The sequence below is a fragment of the Saccopteryx bilineata genome, chromosome 3 (genome assembly GCF_036850765.1).
Source record: "Saccopteryx bilineata isolate mSacBil1 chromosome 3, mSacBil1_pri_phased_curated, whole genome shotgun sequence".
In the NCBI taxonomy this organism is placed as follows: domain Eukaryota; kingdom Metazoa; phylum Chordata; class Mammalia; order Chiroptera; family Emballonuridae; genus Saccopteryx; species Saccopteryx bilineata.
Genome location: NC_089492.1, coordinates 181,059,767 through 181,079,681, shown reverse-complemented (window position 1 = coordinate 181,079,681; position 19,915 = coordinate 181,059,767). Strand labels below are relative to the sequence as shown.

The window sequence follows — 19,915 nt, the reverse complement described above, 5'->3', positions numbered from 1 at the left end:
CTTTTTTAGTCTATTTTCATTTATTTCTTCTCTAATCTTTCTTTCCTTCTACTAACTTTGAGCTATTTTTTTAAAGTCTAATTTAGTATGGAAACCATATAATACATCCTCTAACAAATGTGAGTGTTATGTGTGAAAAATGCTGTGAAGAAAGTTAAAGTAGTTATTTAGATCCAGAGATATGGTCAGAGAAGGTTTTTCATTGATAAGGTGACATTTAATTGAGAAATGAGCTGAGATAGAGGAATTTCCTGAAGAAGAGAATGACAGGGAGGAAACAAATGCAAATTATTTAGTGTATGGGTTGCAACCATCGTAGATCCTAGTAAGGATGCAAAGAAAGGAGGATTGAAAGTGAAGAATGATAGTTGAGACCATTTATCAGTAATTGACAGGAATCTTCACTCTTGTCCTTTTCTGTATATTTGATCACTACTGTCGGTCAGGCAAAACTCTGGGTATAAAGCAGAACAAACCACATAATCTCATCCTGTCCTTTGTGAATAGGAAATTGATGGTTCTCAAAAAGTAGTGGTACAAATTGTGAAAGGAGTTGTCTCCTACATATCATTGCTTTTTAATTTTAATGATTATACATTGTTAGAAATTACATGATAAAATCAAAATAAGCAAGCTCATACTTTGGTTCAGTTAGGCCACAATATTCATGATGTATTTTGTATTCAGAAGTTGTTAAATTTTTATTTAGTAACAAGTGATTATGGTCTTGTTTTTCATGCCATTGGATGATTTACAGCCTTTTCTTTCTCTTCTAAATCTCAAAGCGTGTTCCCTGTAGTATATATTATTTCTTGAACTTTTGAATCACTTCTTTATTTTTTTGCTCAGTGTCTCAAAGTAACTTTAAGTAGAATTTTTTTGAGTTCAGCAAATTGGCCACCATATTATAAGTTACTTTGTTGTTGAGGTAAAATTCACACAATCAAAAATTCACTAGATTATTTAAAAGTATATGGTTTTCATAGTTTTCTTTCTAAAGGTTAAGAAAGGAAAGGAAGGCAGGCTTCAAATGGCTGTTTGTTCCAAGCCTTTTTGCTCAGTGCAGAGTGAAAGGTCATCACTGAAGAGAGGCCTTTGAATGTCTTAAGACAGTGAGTGCTGGAGCCGGACACCCGCCACCTCCTCTCACCTCCATGCCTTGGGCAAGCCGTTGTTTTCATCATCAATGAATTGTTGTGTTTAAATCTCTTAGAAGCCTTTCCATAATATAATGAGCTCAATAAGTGCAACCATAGGTACATTGGTATCTTCGGGGTATTTATTCCAGGATGACACCCTTCTCCCCAATACCAAAATGGGCAGCGCTCAAGTCCTTGATGTAAATTGTGTAGTGTTTGCATATAATGTACACACATTCTCCTGTATACTTTAAATCATCTCTAGATTACTCTTAATATCTAATGCAACGTCAGTGCTATGTGGATAGCTTTTATGCTGTATTGTTTAGGGAATAATGAGAAAATAAAATGTTTTTACATGTTCAGCACAGACATAGCCATCTTGAGCCTAACCTCACAGTACATATACATCAAAAGAAATGCAGCATTCTTTTTTTTGAGTATTTTCTGTTGAGATTGTTTGAATTAAGGGTGCGGAACTGACAGATATGGAGGCCTGATAATGCTGGGTTTTGCAGTAATCGCTATATCACTTTTTTATAGTAGAATAAGTCTTGGTCAGATGAGTGTAGTTTACAGACTGGTGAGGATTATGAGGCAAATGTGCAGGCATATTTTTATGCTGTTCATTCATTATTTAATGTTTTCTATGCTTCTTTCCTTTAATCACAGATTCATTATGGATGTGGTTTAAACAATACATGTTAGTGAGCTTGAATCATAATTTGAAACTGATAACATCATAATCAATGGGGCAATGTGGTTGAGTTGATGGACAACTGCTTATTGTGTTTATTTGAGAGGTTGTTGGAGGCTCTCAAGTGCTTTTTAAGGGAGACTTGAAGTAATTGTATATTGATTTTTAAAAATTCTAAGAAATTGGAATTGATTGGGAAATTTTGACCAAAATTAGAGGAAATAATATATGGTCAGAGCAATGAGAAATGAATTGTCTCAAATAGTAAGCTCTAGTTTGTTGGATTTTTCAGTAACCTTTAATGTCTGCACTGCAGAAGCTGTTCTCTGGTCAGGTTCTGTTTCTGTATCTAAGGAGTTGGCCAGTGCACTCTACCCTCCAGGCTTGCGGTGGCCCCATCTCTGTAAGAGTCTTTGGGAGTGCGTCTTTCCGTCTCATGGAGCAGGAGTCCCACTCTCCTCTCGGTGCTTTGTTGGCTGTGTGATTCTGTTTATGATGTTTCTGTTGCTGGTGGTTTTTCTCCTGCTCTGTACTCTGAATCAGGAAACCCATCTCCTTCTCTATTTATGGTAATTACTAGAGAGCATTTTATCTGGCTCTTGGGGAGTGCCTGCTGTGTGTGTTTCATTGTGTGGGCACGTATGTTAAAATTGCATAGTGTTTTCTTTGAGATCAAGGCTTTTGTAAAAGGCTCTGAAAAGTTTGTCACACCGCAATTGGCTATTAAAAATGTTTTGTTTTGTATAGAAATACCCCCCCCCTCCAACCCCCATTTCTTTCTTATAAATAAGCATTTCTTTATTAACTTTAAGGATAAAACCGTTTGGTACATCTGTGTTCTCTGGTGTGGAGGAGGTCTTTCTGTGAGCTGCCTTTATAACCAGGAAACATTGGGAACCTAAAGGAGGAGGCGGGGAGCTCAGTGTCTTTAGTATTAACAGAGCTTCACTTACTGGGAAACAGAAATGGATTTCTATGTAAAGTATGCAGGAGACCTGGGAGCAGAGAGCCTGACAGTCCTTCTCTAACAGGACAGGGAGAGGAAGGGGAAGCTTCAGCTTTGGCCTTTGGGTAGCTTGGGGGCTGGGTTAGTCTGCAATAGCTTGAGTTTGGGGTAGATGAGAAGAACTCAAAGAACATGTAAAGGGTTCTTTTTTTCTGTCTTAGTTTACAATGATGGACCATCCAGTTAAACATGATCTGTCTTTCCCTCCTGATGTAATTAAACCAGTGAACAATCATATCCTTGTTTCCCATACTTGTACTGAGACATTCTTTTTGTATTTATTATTGACAAGTCAGAACTTACCTCTGATCCATAGAGGTGAGGCTTTGCATCTTTTGGTTTGAGGTTTGGAAGCTTTGGGTAGTTTATAAGCAGTTTGATTCAATTCCTTGAAGCCAGTAGGCGCTTGTTTTATGTTTCAGGGAAAGAAAACTTTAGTATCAGCTATAAAACTTTGTTTTTCTCAATTTTAGAGAATATTGAATTATCCACTGTAGAGAATTACTGTCAAGAAAATAAAAAGTAGTGTGCTACTTTTAAAATAAAATAAAAGACTTTTAAAATAAAAACAGTCAGCGTGCTCTATTTAAATACTTAGCTGGTTTCCTTAGTTACAGGAGTTTAATTTTTTTAAAGATACACTCCCTCAACAGTTACTTAATAATAAGCTCCGCATGTGTACCAGACTTGAGGTTAGGGAGTAGTCAGAATATAATTGTAATGCAGTGAGACTGGTTCTCTCGAGGGTGGTGGGAGTGTCATTAGATGGGAGGTTAGGACTCATTCTGCAGTGTTGGTTCTGAGATTTGTTAAAGTCTCAGGCCACAGGCCACATCCCTGACCAGGTCAGCTAGAATGGTGATGAGGGCTGTACTTGATAAAGCTCCCCAGGGGATTTCCAGGGCAGCAAGGCTTGACAACTAGCATTCTAGAGAAGTGTTTATAGTGCTACTAACACTTGGATTTGAATCCCGGACAATGGAGGTGAGAAGGACTTGTTAGGAATATAGGAATATGGGTATCTGGTCATCCTAGGGAAGAGTGTTGTAAGAAGAGAGAATCTTTACTTCAGTAGGTTGGGGGTTGCTGAAGGAGAAAGCGCAGCGGGCGTGACTCATACATAGGTGGGTAAAAGGAACTTGCTGGGTTCCGATTACTTGCTGGGAATTCTTTTCTGTATTCTTTCTCCAAGTGTTAGGGTCTACTCGTTTGGACTTTGTACTGCTCTGCCCTCTGAGTCTGATGGCTTTTCTGTCTGGACCAACCCAGTACCTAGCTCTGGATCCTTCTGGAGGTAAAACAGGTTGTCTGTTTTGCCTGCACACGTCTTTCCGATCTGTGACCCCACGGAAGCTTGTCTGCATAGCTACGGTGTTGCCGAAAAGGTGTCTTGTGAGCATATTTTGATGACCTGTGAGAGTGGGCCTAAGGCCAGTGTCTGCTCAGTTGCCCTCCTCTCTCTATGAGTGGATATCAGTCATTTTTCTTATGTAGACATGAAGCCTACATATAAGAAAGGGGTGTCTGTGGTGTGTGAGAGATAGAGACAGAAAATGAGTTACTGATTTATGACCTCAACTGGCCAAAGAGAATGTCTTACCAGCAGCAACTGATGGTCTGTGGCCTGGGCTGTGTGGAGCAGTGGGTTGCTACGGCTTCTGTTGCTATATTACTGGCACTCCCTCACTTGTCAGTTGTGTCTGCAGTGTCAAATGTAGATTTTTATAAACTGACTCTTGACTAAGTGACACATTCCTTTTATTTTTTCCATAGTCAGTCCTCAGCCTTCATTCACTCTTTATTTTAAAGCATCATTTTTTTCCTAGGACTTTGAGAGCCTTAATTATAAACTGACTCTTCCAGGTCAGCCTGCCGTTCCTGACTTTAGTACTAACTTTTTATTTATTTATTTTTCAAGAGGGAGAGAGATGAGAGGCATCAAATTGTGGTTGTGTCCCTTTAGTTGTTCATTGATTGCTTCTCATACATGCATTGACCCAGGGGCTCAAGCTGAGCCAGTGACCCTGGGATCATGTCTGTGAGAGCCTGTGCTCCAGCCAGCAATCTTGGGGTTATGAACAGGGCACCTGAGTGTCCCAGGTTGACAATCAATATCCACTGCACCACATCTGTTCAGACTCCAGTCCTAACTTGTAAATGAATAGGAAGATTGTTTTTCTGCCCTGCAATAAGTTGGCACTCAGTTGGCTCAACCTTCTGAAAGCTTCTAGAATATAATCAGTTGTCATAGCCTCTTGTTACCTATCTGGTCCTCACCTCTGGAGTAGACACTTACCACAGGGTTCTCTACTTCTGTATTTCACACCCACTCTGGTTTGTTCTTCGCATAGCAGCTTTTTAAAACCCTTTGAGTAGTGAGTGTTTTTTCATGCTTGCTGACCCCTGGGAGTGAGTTTTTTATTTTCTTCAAAAAAATGAAATTAGTTCCAGTTATAGTTTTATAAACTTAAAAATCATGTTTGATAACCAATTTATGGAAACAAGAAGAACATACATTTGCCTTTTTTTAACGTTGCCTTATAAATGAACGATTGTACTCTGGATGGTCAGGAGGCACGAGAACGTACATGAACCTCTGTACTATTCAAAGCGTTTAAAATGTCAATCAAAATCCGTTGCTTCTGTGCTCAGAACTCTCCCGTGGTTTCCCATTTAGAGTGAAACTCATCTGTCTGCTTCTGCTATGTTTCTTCACACACACTGCCTGCAGTGCAAGTGATTAGCGTCTGCTTCTCTCCACTGTCTTCTAACACACATTTGATTCTGCTACCATTGTGAACTGTCAACATCGGAAGAACCATAACTTTGTTTCTAGATAGTCCTATTTCTTTCTCTAACAGCTTTGCTTTAAAATGAGATTGAACATATGCCACATCACCTTTTGGGGGGGGTCAGTTTGCAGTTTGGTGGGAGCTTACTTAGTCTCTATGTAAGCATGAATTATTCTATTCAACCCACAACTGGTGCTTCAGGCTTTCTAGAGCTAAATAGCTGTAGGAAATCTCACCCTGAACGAAAGAGGAAATAATATAACTGGCTTGGATGCAGGAACCAAGGAAGGTTTCCAGTTTTGTTTAGGTGGCAGTTTGTGATCTTTGCAAACCATTTGGAAATAGTAACATAGTTAAATCTTGTCCTTGGACTAGCAATTAACTTGTAGGGAAAATTAGTTTGAGTAAAATTGATATCTTGTACTAACTTCCCTGGTCACGCAGAACCATGCATTCTGTGCAATATAAAACCAAGGGCTGTGGGTCAATACTGAAGCAGACATAACTGATAAATTGAGCCTAATTGACTGTTTATATATGTCTTGGTACCAAAGTATTGATAGGACAAAGAGAATTGAGAAATAGACTTCTATTCATGTCTATTGAGAAACTGTGTCCTTTACTTACTATTGGATTATTATTGAGGCCATGATCACTATTAAGTTAATGAACAACAGTTCTATTGCTTGATATTTTATTTTTAAACATTAAAAAAAATTATTCATTTTAGAGAAGAGAGAGGAGAGAGAGAATGGGAGGGGAGGAGCAGGAAGCATCAACTCCCATGTATGCATTGGCCAGGCAAGCCCAGGGTTTTGAACCAGCGACCTCAGCGTTCCAGGTTGACACTCTATCCACTTCGCCATCTCAGGTCAGGTTCTTGGTGTTTGTTTTGAGGTGGGTTGCAAAGGTGAGAGCCGTTGCCTCTAGTTGAGCTGCTCATGCCTTGTCAGTGATGGGTACTGGGTGATGTGGGAGGAATTAAAGCCCATAGGGTAAATTGGGTTGATTTATAAAAGAGTTTTTGTAGGGCCACGTAGTAGCCATTGGGAACCGTGGAAGGTGTTTGAGTAGGGAAGGAGTGCATAGATCCATGGTTTTAGGAAGTAACGCATCGCAATGTGGCTGTGTTTTTAGGGAAACAATGTGGGCAAGATGTTTAGAATAGGAATTGGTTGGTGGCTGCCGTTTTGGAAGGTTTCTGTAAGACAGGAGATCTGAGCCTCGTTTTATCTGTCTCCACGGACTGGAGAGAGAGACAGCATTACCTAATTTAGTGAGTGCGTGTGAACAATGAGAAAGGAGGTGCCAGTCCTGTTCAGCATTCCAAACCATGGGTGTCAGGACGGTGGCAGTAGGGTTAATTGAGATAGAGTCACATGAGGAGGTGGGGGAGGGGAAGTAGGAGATTGTCAAGAAAATGAGTTAGTAGTCATGGGTATTTATTTAGATCATAATTACAGATTGAGAAGGGAAGAAGGTGGCAGGGTAGAGGAAACGGGAAAACCAGGGTAGAGTCAGTCTGCTAATAAAAAGTCCACGTTAGATTCGGCAATTATAATGTTTTTCGTAGCAGTGAGAATGTCACGGGAAGACAAGGTGGGAGTCATGTCCATTGCAAGGCTGGTGTGCACCTATGGTTCTCATTCTCAGTGTGGTCCCAGACCCACATCGCCTGGGAGGAACTGGCAGTGAGACCCTCGTGTTGGTATATCAAACCCCGTAGTTGCTTCTCAGGAGTGTGCAGATAGTCAGCCCCTCCTCCCGGGTACTTGTCCTGTACTTGAAGAAACAGAATGCTGGAACTATGATCCAGGGCTCTGTTACCTCGAGGCCATTGTTTTTTTACATTTTCCACCTATTTATAAGGGTTTGCTCATATAAAATGGTTTTGAATGCCTACTCTGCTTGGTTCATCTTTCTGTATTGGGGAAAATGTTGAATGAGTCACGTGGCAAGTAATCTTGGATCACATGGATTAGTCAAGATGCTAGGAGGTTCTGTCTCAGCATCTAAGGCTCATCATTTAGTAATGTTTGTGTGATCATACTTTAGAATTGTAAAACATAAGAGAGTTTGTACAAGAAACAAGTAGTGGCCTTGGCCGGTTGGCTCAGCGGTAGAGCGTCGGCCTGGCGTGCGGGGGACCCGGGTTCGGTTCCTGGCCAGGGCACATAGGAGAAGCGCCCATCTGCTTCTCCACCCCCACTCCCTCCTTCCTCTCTGTCTCTCTCTTCCCCTCCTGCAGCCAAGGCTCCATTGGAGCAAAGATGGCCCGGGCGCTGGGGATGGCTCCTTGGCCTCTGCCCCAGGTGCTAGAGTGGCTCTGGTCGCGGCACAGCGACGCCCCGGAGGGGCAGAGCATCGCCCCCTGGTGGGCAGAGCCATCGCCCTTGGTGGGCGTGCCGGGTGGATCCCGGTCAGACGCATGTGGGAGTCTGTCTGTCTCTCCCCGTTTCCAGCTTCAGAAAAGTACAAAAAAAGGAAAAAAAAAAAAAAAAAGAAACAAGTAGTATGTAGCATGCTACACAATGATCTACTCTTGTCATTAACAGAAAGTGCTTTTTGGAGGGCAAAAAGGCATTAAAATTGTTTCTGGGGATCCAAACCTATAATGACAGGTTGCCAGCCAATCCCAGGGTGGTCCTTAACTCTGGGAAAGGCTGGAGGGTATGGGAAGAGGCAGTAAGGTCCAAAGTGGCACAATGTCAACTTAATGTTAAATTCAAGGACAAGGTTTATTTGTATACTTTAATATGAAAAATTTCATAAAATGGCCCAACTTAAACCTAATGGTTTACAGTGTAGCATGACCATATAGCCAGTTCCTTGGGAATGTATACACATTTGTGCTTATTTCCTGGCTGGGGGTTAGTGCTGAATCACAAAAACCAGCAAGACAGCTGTTGATTGAGCTCATAAAGTCACCCAGCAGTGTGCTGGGGCCTGGGGAAAGAAGCAGAAGTGCAGGAATAGCCCAAATCTCTGCCATGGCTTAGGGCCTATGACCTTGAGTGGCCCTGACGGGAGGCGGGGCAGCAATCAATCTCAGTGGTTTGGGTTATCCTGCTAGGCTGGTTGGTGGAGGGTTGGCTTTTGTCTGGTCGTAATCCCAGAGGATTTATTTTGTAGGGGATTCCTTAGAAAGTGTTTTGAAGGTATACTAAAGCAGTGTGGGTCTTAAGGGCTTACTTGTAGAGTGAAGAACCTTAGGCTTCATCCTCAGAATTTCATACACATTGCCTGCAAAACTGCAGGACCAGATAGATGTAGCCAAGGACTGGGCCCACTTCCTGAGAGTTGTGTGGGTGAAGTTTTTACCTGCTTTAGACTCTGAATTTCTTGTGCAAGGTATTCAGCTATACCAGAACTTTGTTGCTAAGGTAGTACATATTTTGAAGAATCTTAGAGACTTAATTAAATGCATTAGCAAGTAACACACATTTAATTGAAACTATTCAATGCAAATATATGCTCTAGGACAGTGATGTCTAGTAGAGTCTTATGGGATGATGGGAACATTCTGCAGCTGTGTTACTGATTTAAGTTAATTGTAAATAGCCACATGTGGCTAGTGACTACTCTTTTGTTTGGTGCATCTTAGAATATGCCTTTTGGGGGTGTATTCTGATTAACAAAAAGGATTAAAAGATCCAAATTATTTAGAATTCCTTTGGGAACCTACTTGTTAATATATTCCCAAATAAAGTTGTTGAATAGTCACATGTTGCATTGCTGATACTAATTGTCCCTCATTCTGATTGTTTTTTTAGTTTTTTCTTCCCTCCTCATTCCTCCACTGAAGGTAGATGGTCAATCCAGATTTCTGCTGGAATCTTGGAGATCATCCTGATGTAGCTCTTGGTCTTTTTTGATTATGCTGAAACAACACATCCAGACTGAGAGCTGCAGAAGGGTTGGACACTGGTGCGTGGCCCTTGCTGCTGCTCCTGGACTGCACCATTTAACCATGAGCTAAACGTGTGGATGTTGCAGCCCATGCTGCTGCTGCCTTGACAACGGCGACAGCGACGTCTGACATGCTTAGATGCAAAAGAGCTGACTTGGCAGCTGCCCAGCAAATTTTTATAAAGGCTCAGTTGGTGGCCGGAGATTCAGGCTGTCAGAGTTGTGTTATGCAATAAATCGTTTTCAGCAGAAGTTCTTAATCCAATTTCGGCTGTAGCCAATTTTTTTTTTTTTAAATAGGCAGTAATCAAAGATAAGTACACATTATTTAGTGGGAGTTTGGAAGAAGTAAAACTCTCCTTGTATAAGCATTTTTGGACCGTTTATCCTAGGAAGCCTGTCTGTCTGAGGAAATTTGCTGCTTGAAGTGCTTTTAATTTAGAATCAAGGCAAAGAAATATCACTCACAAGTACATAAATCAGTGGTTTCTTGGCCGCCATGTATCTTATTTCGAGGTGTGAGTATTCCCCCAACTTCTCTGATGTTTGAGTATTGACAGGTGAACCAGTTTATGGAATACAGAAAAATGGATTAGCATTAAGTTGACTTGAGAACTTGATAATGAAGAAAATATTTTGTTAAAAGGGAAGAAGCAATAGTTTTAGCCTAAGTCTAAGTTGTACCTCTCACATTTTTCTTCAATATCCTCTCTCTCTTCCCCTTATTTATTATTTGGCTCCTTAAATCCTTGTTTACACGGAATCCTTGCTAAGAATCCACATCCCCAACACTTTATTTTTAAATGCTTTTCTTGTTCTCTCCTCAAACCGTTGATGGAAGTGACTGGCATTTCAGGCAACAACAAATTATATTAAGTAAGGTGATTTAACAATAGGTATATGTGAGCTTGCTTTGAAAATAAAAGACATTATGCAGAGGTTTCCAGTCGTTTTCCCTGGAAAGAGGAAAGGGTCCATCATTTTTTTACCTCGCTTGTGGGCCTAGAATTTCAAATTTTGTTGTCTTATTGGTCAGCTCTGTGCAGCTGTCAGTCAGACTACAGCCTTTCTCCTGTAAATGGTGTGGCATTTAGTGCTAATCTGATTTAGGATAGGGAGTGAGCATTGGAATTGAACATTTCACTTTGTAATTCCAGTGGCCGATGCCAGGCAGGCAGGTTCACGTTGGATACGGGCAGACGGTAGAAAAACTGCGGAGCTGGAAAGGGTTGGGCCATTCCATTTAATGAAGTCTCACAACGGTGGACGAGACACAGGCGGGAAACTTTTTGCCTCTCAGGCAAACAAACAACAAAACGGCCCCTCACAGTGGCGGCCAGGCAATCTGCAATCCCCCTGAGCGCAAGCCCCCATAGCCATGGCATTATATCGACCATACACATGTGACACTGCCTGTGCTCCGGCAATGATCAGGCAAAGGGCTTGCAGCTAGTAAACCAGTGACCAAACCTAACACAGCTGCCCTACACCCACCCACTTTTTTTTTTTTTTTTTTTGTATTTTTCTGAAGCTGGAAACGGGGAGAGACAGTCAGACAGACTCCCGCATGCGCCCGACTGGGATCCACCGGCACGCCCACCAGGGGCGACGCTCTGCCCACCAGGGGGGATGCTCTGCCGCGACCAGAGCCACTCCAGTGCCTGGGGCAGAGGCCAAGGAGCCATCCCCAGCGCCCGGGCCATCTTTGCTCCAATGGAGCCTTGGCTGCAGGAGGGGAAGAGAGAGACAGAGAGGAAGGAGAGGGGGAGGGGTGGAGAAGCAGATGGGCGCTTCTCCTATGTGCCCTGGCCGGGAATCGAACCCCGGTCCCCCCGCACGCCAGGCTGATGCTGTACCACTGAGCCAACCAGCCAGGGCCACCCACCCACTTTTAACAAAAGGCAGTGGCCTGGGCCTTGTGCTCAGATCTGAGCTGAGAACGGGAAGCGTTCCTTGCAGCATGATAGTGCTGATCCCTGAGTGCCTAGCATGTAGGGAGCACTCATCAGATGTTTGCTATGGCTAGAATCATTCCACCTTGTATGTGCTCTGCTTAGGACTCTAAGGACATTGTCCTCTTCCTGCACCTGTTTTGCAAGCTTGACTGGTTTTGGTGTCCCTGTTTTCTTCTTGCATTTGAGTGCTCTGAAAAGTTTTTTTTTTTTAATTTTTTTATTCATTTCAGAGAGGGGGGGGAGAGAGAGAGAGAGAGAGAGAGAGAGAGAGAGAGAGAGAAGGGGGAGGAGCAGGAAGCATCAACTTCCATAAGTGCCTTGACCAGGCAAGCCAGGGTTTTGAACCGGCAACCTCAGTGTTTCCAGGTTGACGCTTTATCCACTGCGCCACCACAGGTCAGTCTGAAAAGTTTTAAAGGTCCATCTTGCCGAAGAGCTGGCACCATTGGAGGGCAGCAGCCACAAAGGCTCTGCTTGGGCCTATGTCTAAGTAGAGAGTACAGTTTTCCCGTGCAAGTGAGCTGATCAGTCTTGAGATAGTAAATTAGAAAGTCTCTTGGTACAGTGACAGTGTATCAAATCAATAATCAGTGTTTTAAAGTGAAGATTATGGAGAGACATTTTGAATGGTCAGCAAATTTATTTATGTTAGAATGGCTAATTTCAGGCTTTATTTAACACTAATTTGAATTTACAAAATTTTTGGAGGTTGGGGTAGGTGAGAACTCAAATACATTGAATACAATCTTGGTTTAATTTGTGATTATGCCCTTGAATCCCATCTCTTCTCCATGAGCATGTGAGTAGGAGACATGCTGACTTGCATCCATCTGATCCTGCGCCGCCTTCTCTGTCTTGTAAAATAAGCCTGGTTAAGGAATATAACTTGCTTTATATTATCATGCACACGATTTCCTGAGCAGTGAGGAAAGCACCACAGGAAAATAATTACATGATTGGGAGCTGTTATTGTCCTTGTGATTGTCTTTGGACCGGGACCTGCCTTTAGGTTTTGTTGCATTTTAATGAAAATATTTACCCCTGTACCTTGAGAAATAAATAAAATCACTGTGGAGGATATAGTTAACTCAAAGTTTAATGAGAACCTACAGTGTAATGTGGCTGCTAAAATTTATTCTAACTTTTAGGTTTGCAAATAAAAATAGAAATGATCTTATTGCATATATTACTCCTATTTTGGAATGATATTCACATGTTGAATGTGTGTTTAATTCTGGGTGTTATGTTTTAAAGGGAAGTTGGCCCAAGCTGGGTAATCAGGATAAAGGTTAGAAAGACTGCATCACATGAGAAATGGTTCTAAGAACTAGCATATCTTTTTTCGTTTTTAATTAAAAAATTTTAAGTTAATGTATTTTCCAGTTGTAGTTGACATGCGGTATTGTATCAGTTTCAGGTGTAGAACATGATGATTAAACACTTACATACCTTACTGAGTGATCACCTCAATGTCTAGTACCCACGTGGCACAAGTAGAACTTGCAGTTCTTAGTGCTTTACCTTTTTTGTTGTTTTCCCAAATGCCATTTACTTGCTTGCTTCAGCACAGTGAAGAGATATCAAGGTGGAGGTTTCTCAGGGTATGCTAATGGAGACTTCTCAGTTCTGACAGGGGACATGCCAACAGTAGATGGAAGTTAGAAGTGTTGTATTAGGGTTTCACGTCATCTTGACCTTTGCCTTTGCCTGCATTCTGATGGGAATTAGAAAGTGGTATGAAGTAGGCATGGGGTGGAGAACAAGTGTACAGCAGAGCTTTGAAACTTGGATGTGCGTGGGAATCACATGGGGAACTTCTTAGAATGCAGGTTCTGGTTTCAGTAGGTCTGAGGTGGGGTCCAGAAGCCTGTGTTTCTAACAAACTGCTATGTGGTTAAGGCCCTGGAGGTCTGTGGACCTCGTTTGGAGCTGCCCTGTTATGAAAAGGGGTCGCTAAAGTCTGTTTAATCTCTAACTTGAAAGTGAGCTTTTGAGAATGGTTAATTGCTGCTACTGCTTCAAGGAATGTAGTAGTATCTTGTGCCTTTTTTCTTGTAAGTTTGAGTATCTAGTTTGTTGGTACTAATTTTTATTTATTTTTTCCTTTTAATAAGAAAGATTATGATCGTAAACATTCAAGTTTAAATTCTGACCAGTTGTCACCTTTGGTAAAAAATTCTCCAGTTATTTCAAAGAGTGGCAGATGTTTTGCAGATGCAAGGAAAATCTTGTCACTTTTAAAGGGCCTATTACTCAGTCTTCCGTTAGCCAAATAAAGTGATTTTTGGTAGTCAATAGCAAAGTGAATGTAAATCTATGTGATTTTACTTTTATTTTTTTCCCCTCTTGTCAACAGAGCCAAATATTTTTATTTATGTCAGTGTTTGCAAAGCATTTGCTTTGAGGTTGGGGAAATATAAGAGATTGGGTGGGAATGAGGAAAAGGGGGTACATTGTTTGGGAGCTTGAATTGTGTACCCCTATTTTTGGTGATGTGTTAGCTTAGAGGTCTTAATTGAAACCCAAAATTGCAATATTTGTTTTGAAATCTTTAATGAAATTTATAACTGCCACTCACTCTGGAGAGCTTAATTTGCATCATAATGAGCCTGCTGGACTCTGACCTCACTGGCTACAACTCTTCCTACATCTTCCTTTATTAAGCTGACCAGTAAACCAGAACTGACAAGGTTCTCAGTTTGGTGGGAGCATTCTGGAGGAGGCCGGAAAGAGTCTCTCTCTGTTCAGTGCTGCACCATCAGGCCCTGATGACTCCACTTGAGGAAAGGCAGAGCCAGGTCTAGGAATTTCAAAGGGATCATTAGGATTTTTGATACTGAGGTAGGAGTGGGACATGGATTGATTTGACAACTGGTTGGGGAATGAATAATGGAATACGAGAGGTTGGAGGGGCATAAAATGAGAGAATGCTGGGAAACATAGAGGAAAGGGAGACTGTACAGGTGTGGGGGAGGAGGCGGCAGGGAAAAGAACAGGGATGTATTTTGTGAAGGAGTTGGTCTGTATTTAGCTGAAGCTAAGAGACTGAGAGAGTCATTAGACTTGGGCCCTTTCAGATTTTATTTATTTTTAGAGAGAGAAGAGAGAGAGAAAGAGAGAAAGACAGAGGGAGGAGCTGGAAGCATCAACTCCCATATGTGACTTGACCGGGCAAGCCCAGGGTTTCGAACCGACAACCTCAGCTTTCCAGGTCAATGCTTTATCTACTGCATTACCACAGGTCAGGCAGACTTGGGCCCTTTTAGACCATGTGATAAGCCCTGTTTTTTTTTTTTTGCAGGCACCTAGGTGGTTGAAAAAGGGATGGTGCAGCTACTGTGCAGCAGTTTGTTAAGCCTACTGCAGAGAATGAGAGGGGTAGCCTGGCCCTTTGGGATTTGTCACACTGTATGGAGTGTTTTATAGAGGTAGCAGTGCTTTGTCAAGGAAATGTAGAGATTTCAGGTGCTGCACTTAAAACATCCTGGATATTAGTAAGATTAGGCACTGGCAGGCCAAGTAGGAGTAGATGTAAGTGAGATTGAGCTTGAATTTTTATTGTTTCCAGAAATACATATTTATTGAGCTCTTACACTATCAGGTATGTTTTAGGTGCTAAGATAACAATGGTGAACAGGAGGAAGATTTCCTGACCCCATGCAAACATTGTTTAGTGGCTGATTAAATAAGACAGCTATTGAAAAAGGAAAAATAAAAAGGAAACCACACAGTTAGAGGTCATATAAACTCAGAGAGAGAGAGAGAGAGAGAGAGAGAAAGAGAGAGAGAGGTTTATATCTTGAGTTGCCAGCCCTTTAATGATAGTTTTGTCAGAGCTGCTCTTGAGAGCACTCGGTGCTTGGCTGTACTAAGCAGAAGAGTGAGGATTAGACTTGAAGCACACCCAGTTTGGAGAGCACTGTGTTGCCTCCTGGTCGGTTGCACACCTTTGATTCTGCATCTGGCATTACACTGGGGAGGTGTTCCACTACCCTAGTCTGTCAGTGACTGTAGGGTGATTCATCATGACTCTGCAGCTGTGAGAGGCAGTTTAAAATTTTAATTTCTGACTTATTGCCTATGTATCAAGCTTTTGGAAATGTAACAGAGTCAATGTATCACCTACCTGTATCACCTCTTTGGTTTGTGTATCTTATATCAGTATTGAGGGAGGTGACAAGCATTGACCAGCATTCTAGATTATAAAAGAACACAGGTGATAAAAATTTTTAAAAAGTTTGATGTTTTGGCCTGACCTGTGGTGGCGCAGTGGATAAAGCATCGACCTGGAAATGCTGAGGTTGCCAATTCAAAACCCTGGGCTTGCCTGGTCAAGGCACATATGGGAGTTGATACTTCCAGCTCCTCTCTCTCTCTCTCTCTCTCTCTCTCTCTCTCTTTCTCTTTCTCTCTCTCTCCTCTCTCTCCCTCCTCTCTCCCTCTCTCTCTCTCCTCTCTAAAAATGAATAAATAAAAGTTAAAAAAAAGTTTGATGTTTTTCTGATGTTTAGAATTTGAAAAACCATTAATTTATGTCATGGATTTGCTTTTCTTGTATTTAAATTACTTTGTAGTTGTAATGAAGCCACTCTCACTCTACTAAGTGAACCTTAAATGTGTCTTTCTTTCCAGCAGTTTCCATCTCATGTGGTTTTTGTTTTAATTAGACATTAGTGGTAGGGTTGTATCGTATTTTCCCATGTATAAGACGCTCCCATGCATAAGACACACCTTAATTTTGGGGCCCGAAATTTGAAGGGAAAAAACAAGTATTACATAAAGTTATTGAACTCAAGTTTTTTATACATGATAAAATTCATACAGCTCATCATCTACACAAAAAAATGGGAAATGCAAGTAAAATAAATCTACAACCACTGTATAAAACACACCCAGTTTTTAGACCCCATTTTTTTTAAAAGTGGGTCTTATACATGGGTAAATACAGTAATTCTCTGGTATGGAGGTGTGATGTCAGAATGAAGGTACCAACCAAACAGGATGCAGGAAATTATGAGAGGAATTTTACATTGAGAGCTATTTTGAGGCTTTCTAATTTATAAATTGTGCATATGTAGGAAATAATAGTTTATTGTCACATCACTGTTGTGGTGATGCACATGGAGGAAAAGAGGAACTTGATTGTGATGAACAGGATTTTGTTGTGTAGTCTTTATTGCATAGATTGTGGAAGCTGAAAAGGTGGATTTCAGCCTAAGAAACATAACTCCTGCATTTAAGACGATCATTCAGTGGCAATGAATATGCCAGGGGAACTTTCATGCAAACTCAAGGGAGTTGCTATGAGAGTGAATTCAAACACGATGTTCTTTGTGTGTGTTGCATAGCGAAATCATCTGCCTTCATCTCTCAGGTTAGTTATTTGGGCTGCTCAAATGGGTCTGGTCAGAGTGCTTCATTTTCCTGATTTTTAACTATGTGATTGGAAGGTTTCTAGTGACTTTTATTAGGTAGCAGTTAAATTGTGTGTGTTCCTCCTGTCAAGTTGAGGCAAAATTTGCTGGCTTTTTTTAGCTTTCATGGTTGAATTTCAATCACGACCCTGGTTCGAAGATGTTTTGGCTCTTAGACTAGCGACCGGAAGACAGGATGTGCCTCCTTCCTGCAGAGGTAATGGAAATCTTGGCTTGGCAGGTTTATAGGAGTGGAGGATGTGGAAGGAAGGTGGAAATCCTAGCTCCCTTCTTACCCAGGACTTCTCTTCCTCTTATTATAGAAGACGGAGACTTACTCTCATTCTAGGAAATCCTGGAAGCTTAACAAGAGTACAGCTTAAGTTATTTAGGGCTTAGAGTTTCTATGTGGTTGGATTTCTAAGATGTAGTGAGTGTTTATGCAGAGTTTAAGAATTTAAGAGCTGGAAAAGACGTGAGGTAACCCAGCCCCCTTATTGGAGTCCGGTGGGGTTGTTTTATCACCTGATGGTGGCAGGGGGTGAAAACCCAACCTGTTGGACGTCCAATACAGCAGTACCCTTCTGACTCTGAGGTGTTCAGGTTCCTATTTGAACGAAAGGAACACAAATATCCAAAATTTTGTTTTTACCCAGGGTATTAATGTTTTCCTTAAGGCCCAAAATACCTGAGAAGGTCCAATACTTCCATCTCTAAATTGAACTATTAATAAATGGTTAAGTCTTGAAGCAGGTGTTGAAAGTGAGGGCTTCTTAGATAAGCAAAGTGTGCATAGCTATCCACTGAAGAACCTATGAATGTCCTGCCCTTATGTGTACACCTTCTTGATTCTCTACAGTAGTTCAGCTCAGTTCAATCACTGGTAGCAGCCATCTGCAGCCTCCAGGTTGGACTCTTGTTCTGTCTCAGTTTCCAACTGGTGTGTCTCCCTGTCCCTGTTCCCCTCCTCCCCTCCTCCTTTAGTGCTTCTTCAGTGCTAATCATTCTTTGTCTCTTTCCTGCTGGAGTGGTTTCCAGGCTGGCTGCTCGTTCTTTGATTCCCCTCCCCCACCTCCGAACCCAGCCTTCATTTTGCTTATTCCTCTCATGGGAACTTGCATTGGATCTGATACAACAGATATAAAGGGAGCTGTACTTTTAAATGAGACTTTCAAGACCTGTTATTTATTAGCTTGTGTGCATTTTTTTATCCCTTCTTTGTCCCCCCCACTCCCACCCACCCCACAAATCCATTGCCTTTTTCCACAGTGGTTTCTCTTTCTCTCCCTTCTTGTTCATTTGTGACTCATTTCTTTAAGAGGTGATTGCTGGTCCAATTTCATTCTGACTGAATTGTAAATTTCCTTGAAGGTAGAACAACCAAACTTCCAAAAAAGTGGAGTGCATGTCTATGGGGCCATTTCCATTCTGGCATTACTTATGTTAACAAACTCTAGTGCCGGGTTCATTATACCTTGTTTTGTGAGTGTAGTAACTGCTTTTTCTGAATTTTGCCAGGAACAGAGGAAACTTCAGTATTGCCTATTAATGAGGCTCTTTGGCTGTGGGTGTCAAAGGGAGCGAGGTGGTTTTGTCTTTCTTTCAGTCTCTTGTACAGTCTGTGGGTTGGCTTTTCACCTGAGGCCTCTCCAGATGTCAGAAGGGGGCCAGGGCTGACCCTTTATCATATGATGTAATATTGATCTCCAGAACCATGTCTTGATCACATAGTACTTGTTTGAATTATTATTTTAAAGTACATTCTGACTCTTGATATTTATTTACTTGCTTTCTTTTAAGTAATTTCCTTTTCATTTCTTTCTGTTTCTCCAGGACGACAGTGATGGGATTCCATGGTCAGAAGAAAGGGTGGTACGTAAGGTCCTTTATTTGTCACTGAAGGAATTCAAGAATGCCCAGAAGAGGCAGCATGGTGAAGGCATTGCTGGGAGCCTGAAAACAGTGAATGGTGAGTTGACTACTTGTTGGAACCTCTGGGCATGGCCTTGTTTCTGAGTGGCATGTGCTTTTTAAGCTGGTCCTTATCAGCGGTTATTCTGGACATCTGGTTGGGCTTACAGATTCATTTTTATGTTCCTTTCTGTGCTGCACAGTATAGTTGGTAAGGTGCCTTTGTTAGTACGGTCCCTGAACACAGGACCAGGGCTTCACATCTGATTTCTCATTGGGTCCTGAGTTGAATGTGGAGCGTGTTTTACAGGTTTTTCTGTGGGTCTCTGCTTCATACCCAAGTTTGACAGCAGAAGCCTTGATGATCTTGCTGCAGTGCGGAGCCTTAGGTGCTTATCTTGTTTGTAAAGGAAGTAGCCTAGATCCAGGGTGTGCCTACTGCCCTCCCTGCTCTAGGGCGCAGCAGCCTCCTAAGTACCCACTTCCTTGTATGTTGATCTGGTTGGACTGGTTGCTTCCCCAGTAGCAAGTATATAGTGGTATGGAATTTCTATGCACCCAGATGTGTACTTCTTCCTTTATGGTTATCAAAAGGATCCTTGAAGCCTTCAAGGAAACTTGCTCCTATCTAAATTTGTTTTGATGTCTTTTTAAAAATTTTTTTTATGAGGTCTAATAAGGTTCAGATGAAATCATCCGGTGAAAACCATGTCAGAACAAACATTTGGTTATATTACAGGGCTCTGGCTGTGGTGTGGTATTCCAGTTTCTCTTACACTTAATAATCTATTAGAATTATAGATAATGTGAATCGATCATGCTCTGGTTTGTACTTGTTTGGCTTGGAGCCGGGAGATGAGGAAGAAATCTGTTCTTTCTTAGAATTTTTGCTCTGCTCATGGTGTAACAGTCATCACATGTGGGTAGCAGTTTTCCAGTACGCAGTTTCACGTAGGGCTACCTGTTTCTATCCAGCCTGCTTAGTTTCAAGGTGAGTTGTTTGGAAGCCTCCTGTTGGAAATAGTGCTTACAGACCGGACGTGTGCTGTTCTGTTTCCACAGGGCCCTGATTGGATTTTGCAAGATGATCTT

General features: G+C 41.7%; 1 protein-coding gene across 3 annotated transcripts in view; it reads left to right on the top strand.

Annotated features, from left to right (window-relative positions):
• Positions 1-19,915, top strand: part of JARID2 (jumonji and AT-rich interaction domain containing 2) — a 321,993-nt gene that overhangs the window by 148,673 nt on the left and 153,405 nt on the right. For all 3 annotated transcript variants that reach the window (XM_066268345.1, XM_066268348.1, XM_066268349.1), the window contains exon 2: positions 18,746-18,881. In XM_066268345.1, the coding sequence (XP_066124442.1) occupies positions 18,746-18,881 (136 nt within the window). The remainder of the gene's footprint in view (positions 1-18,745; positions 18,882-19,915) is intronic.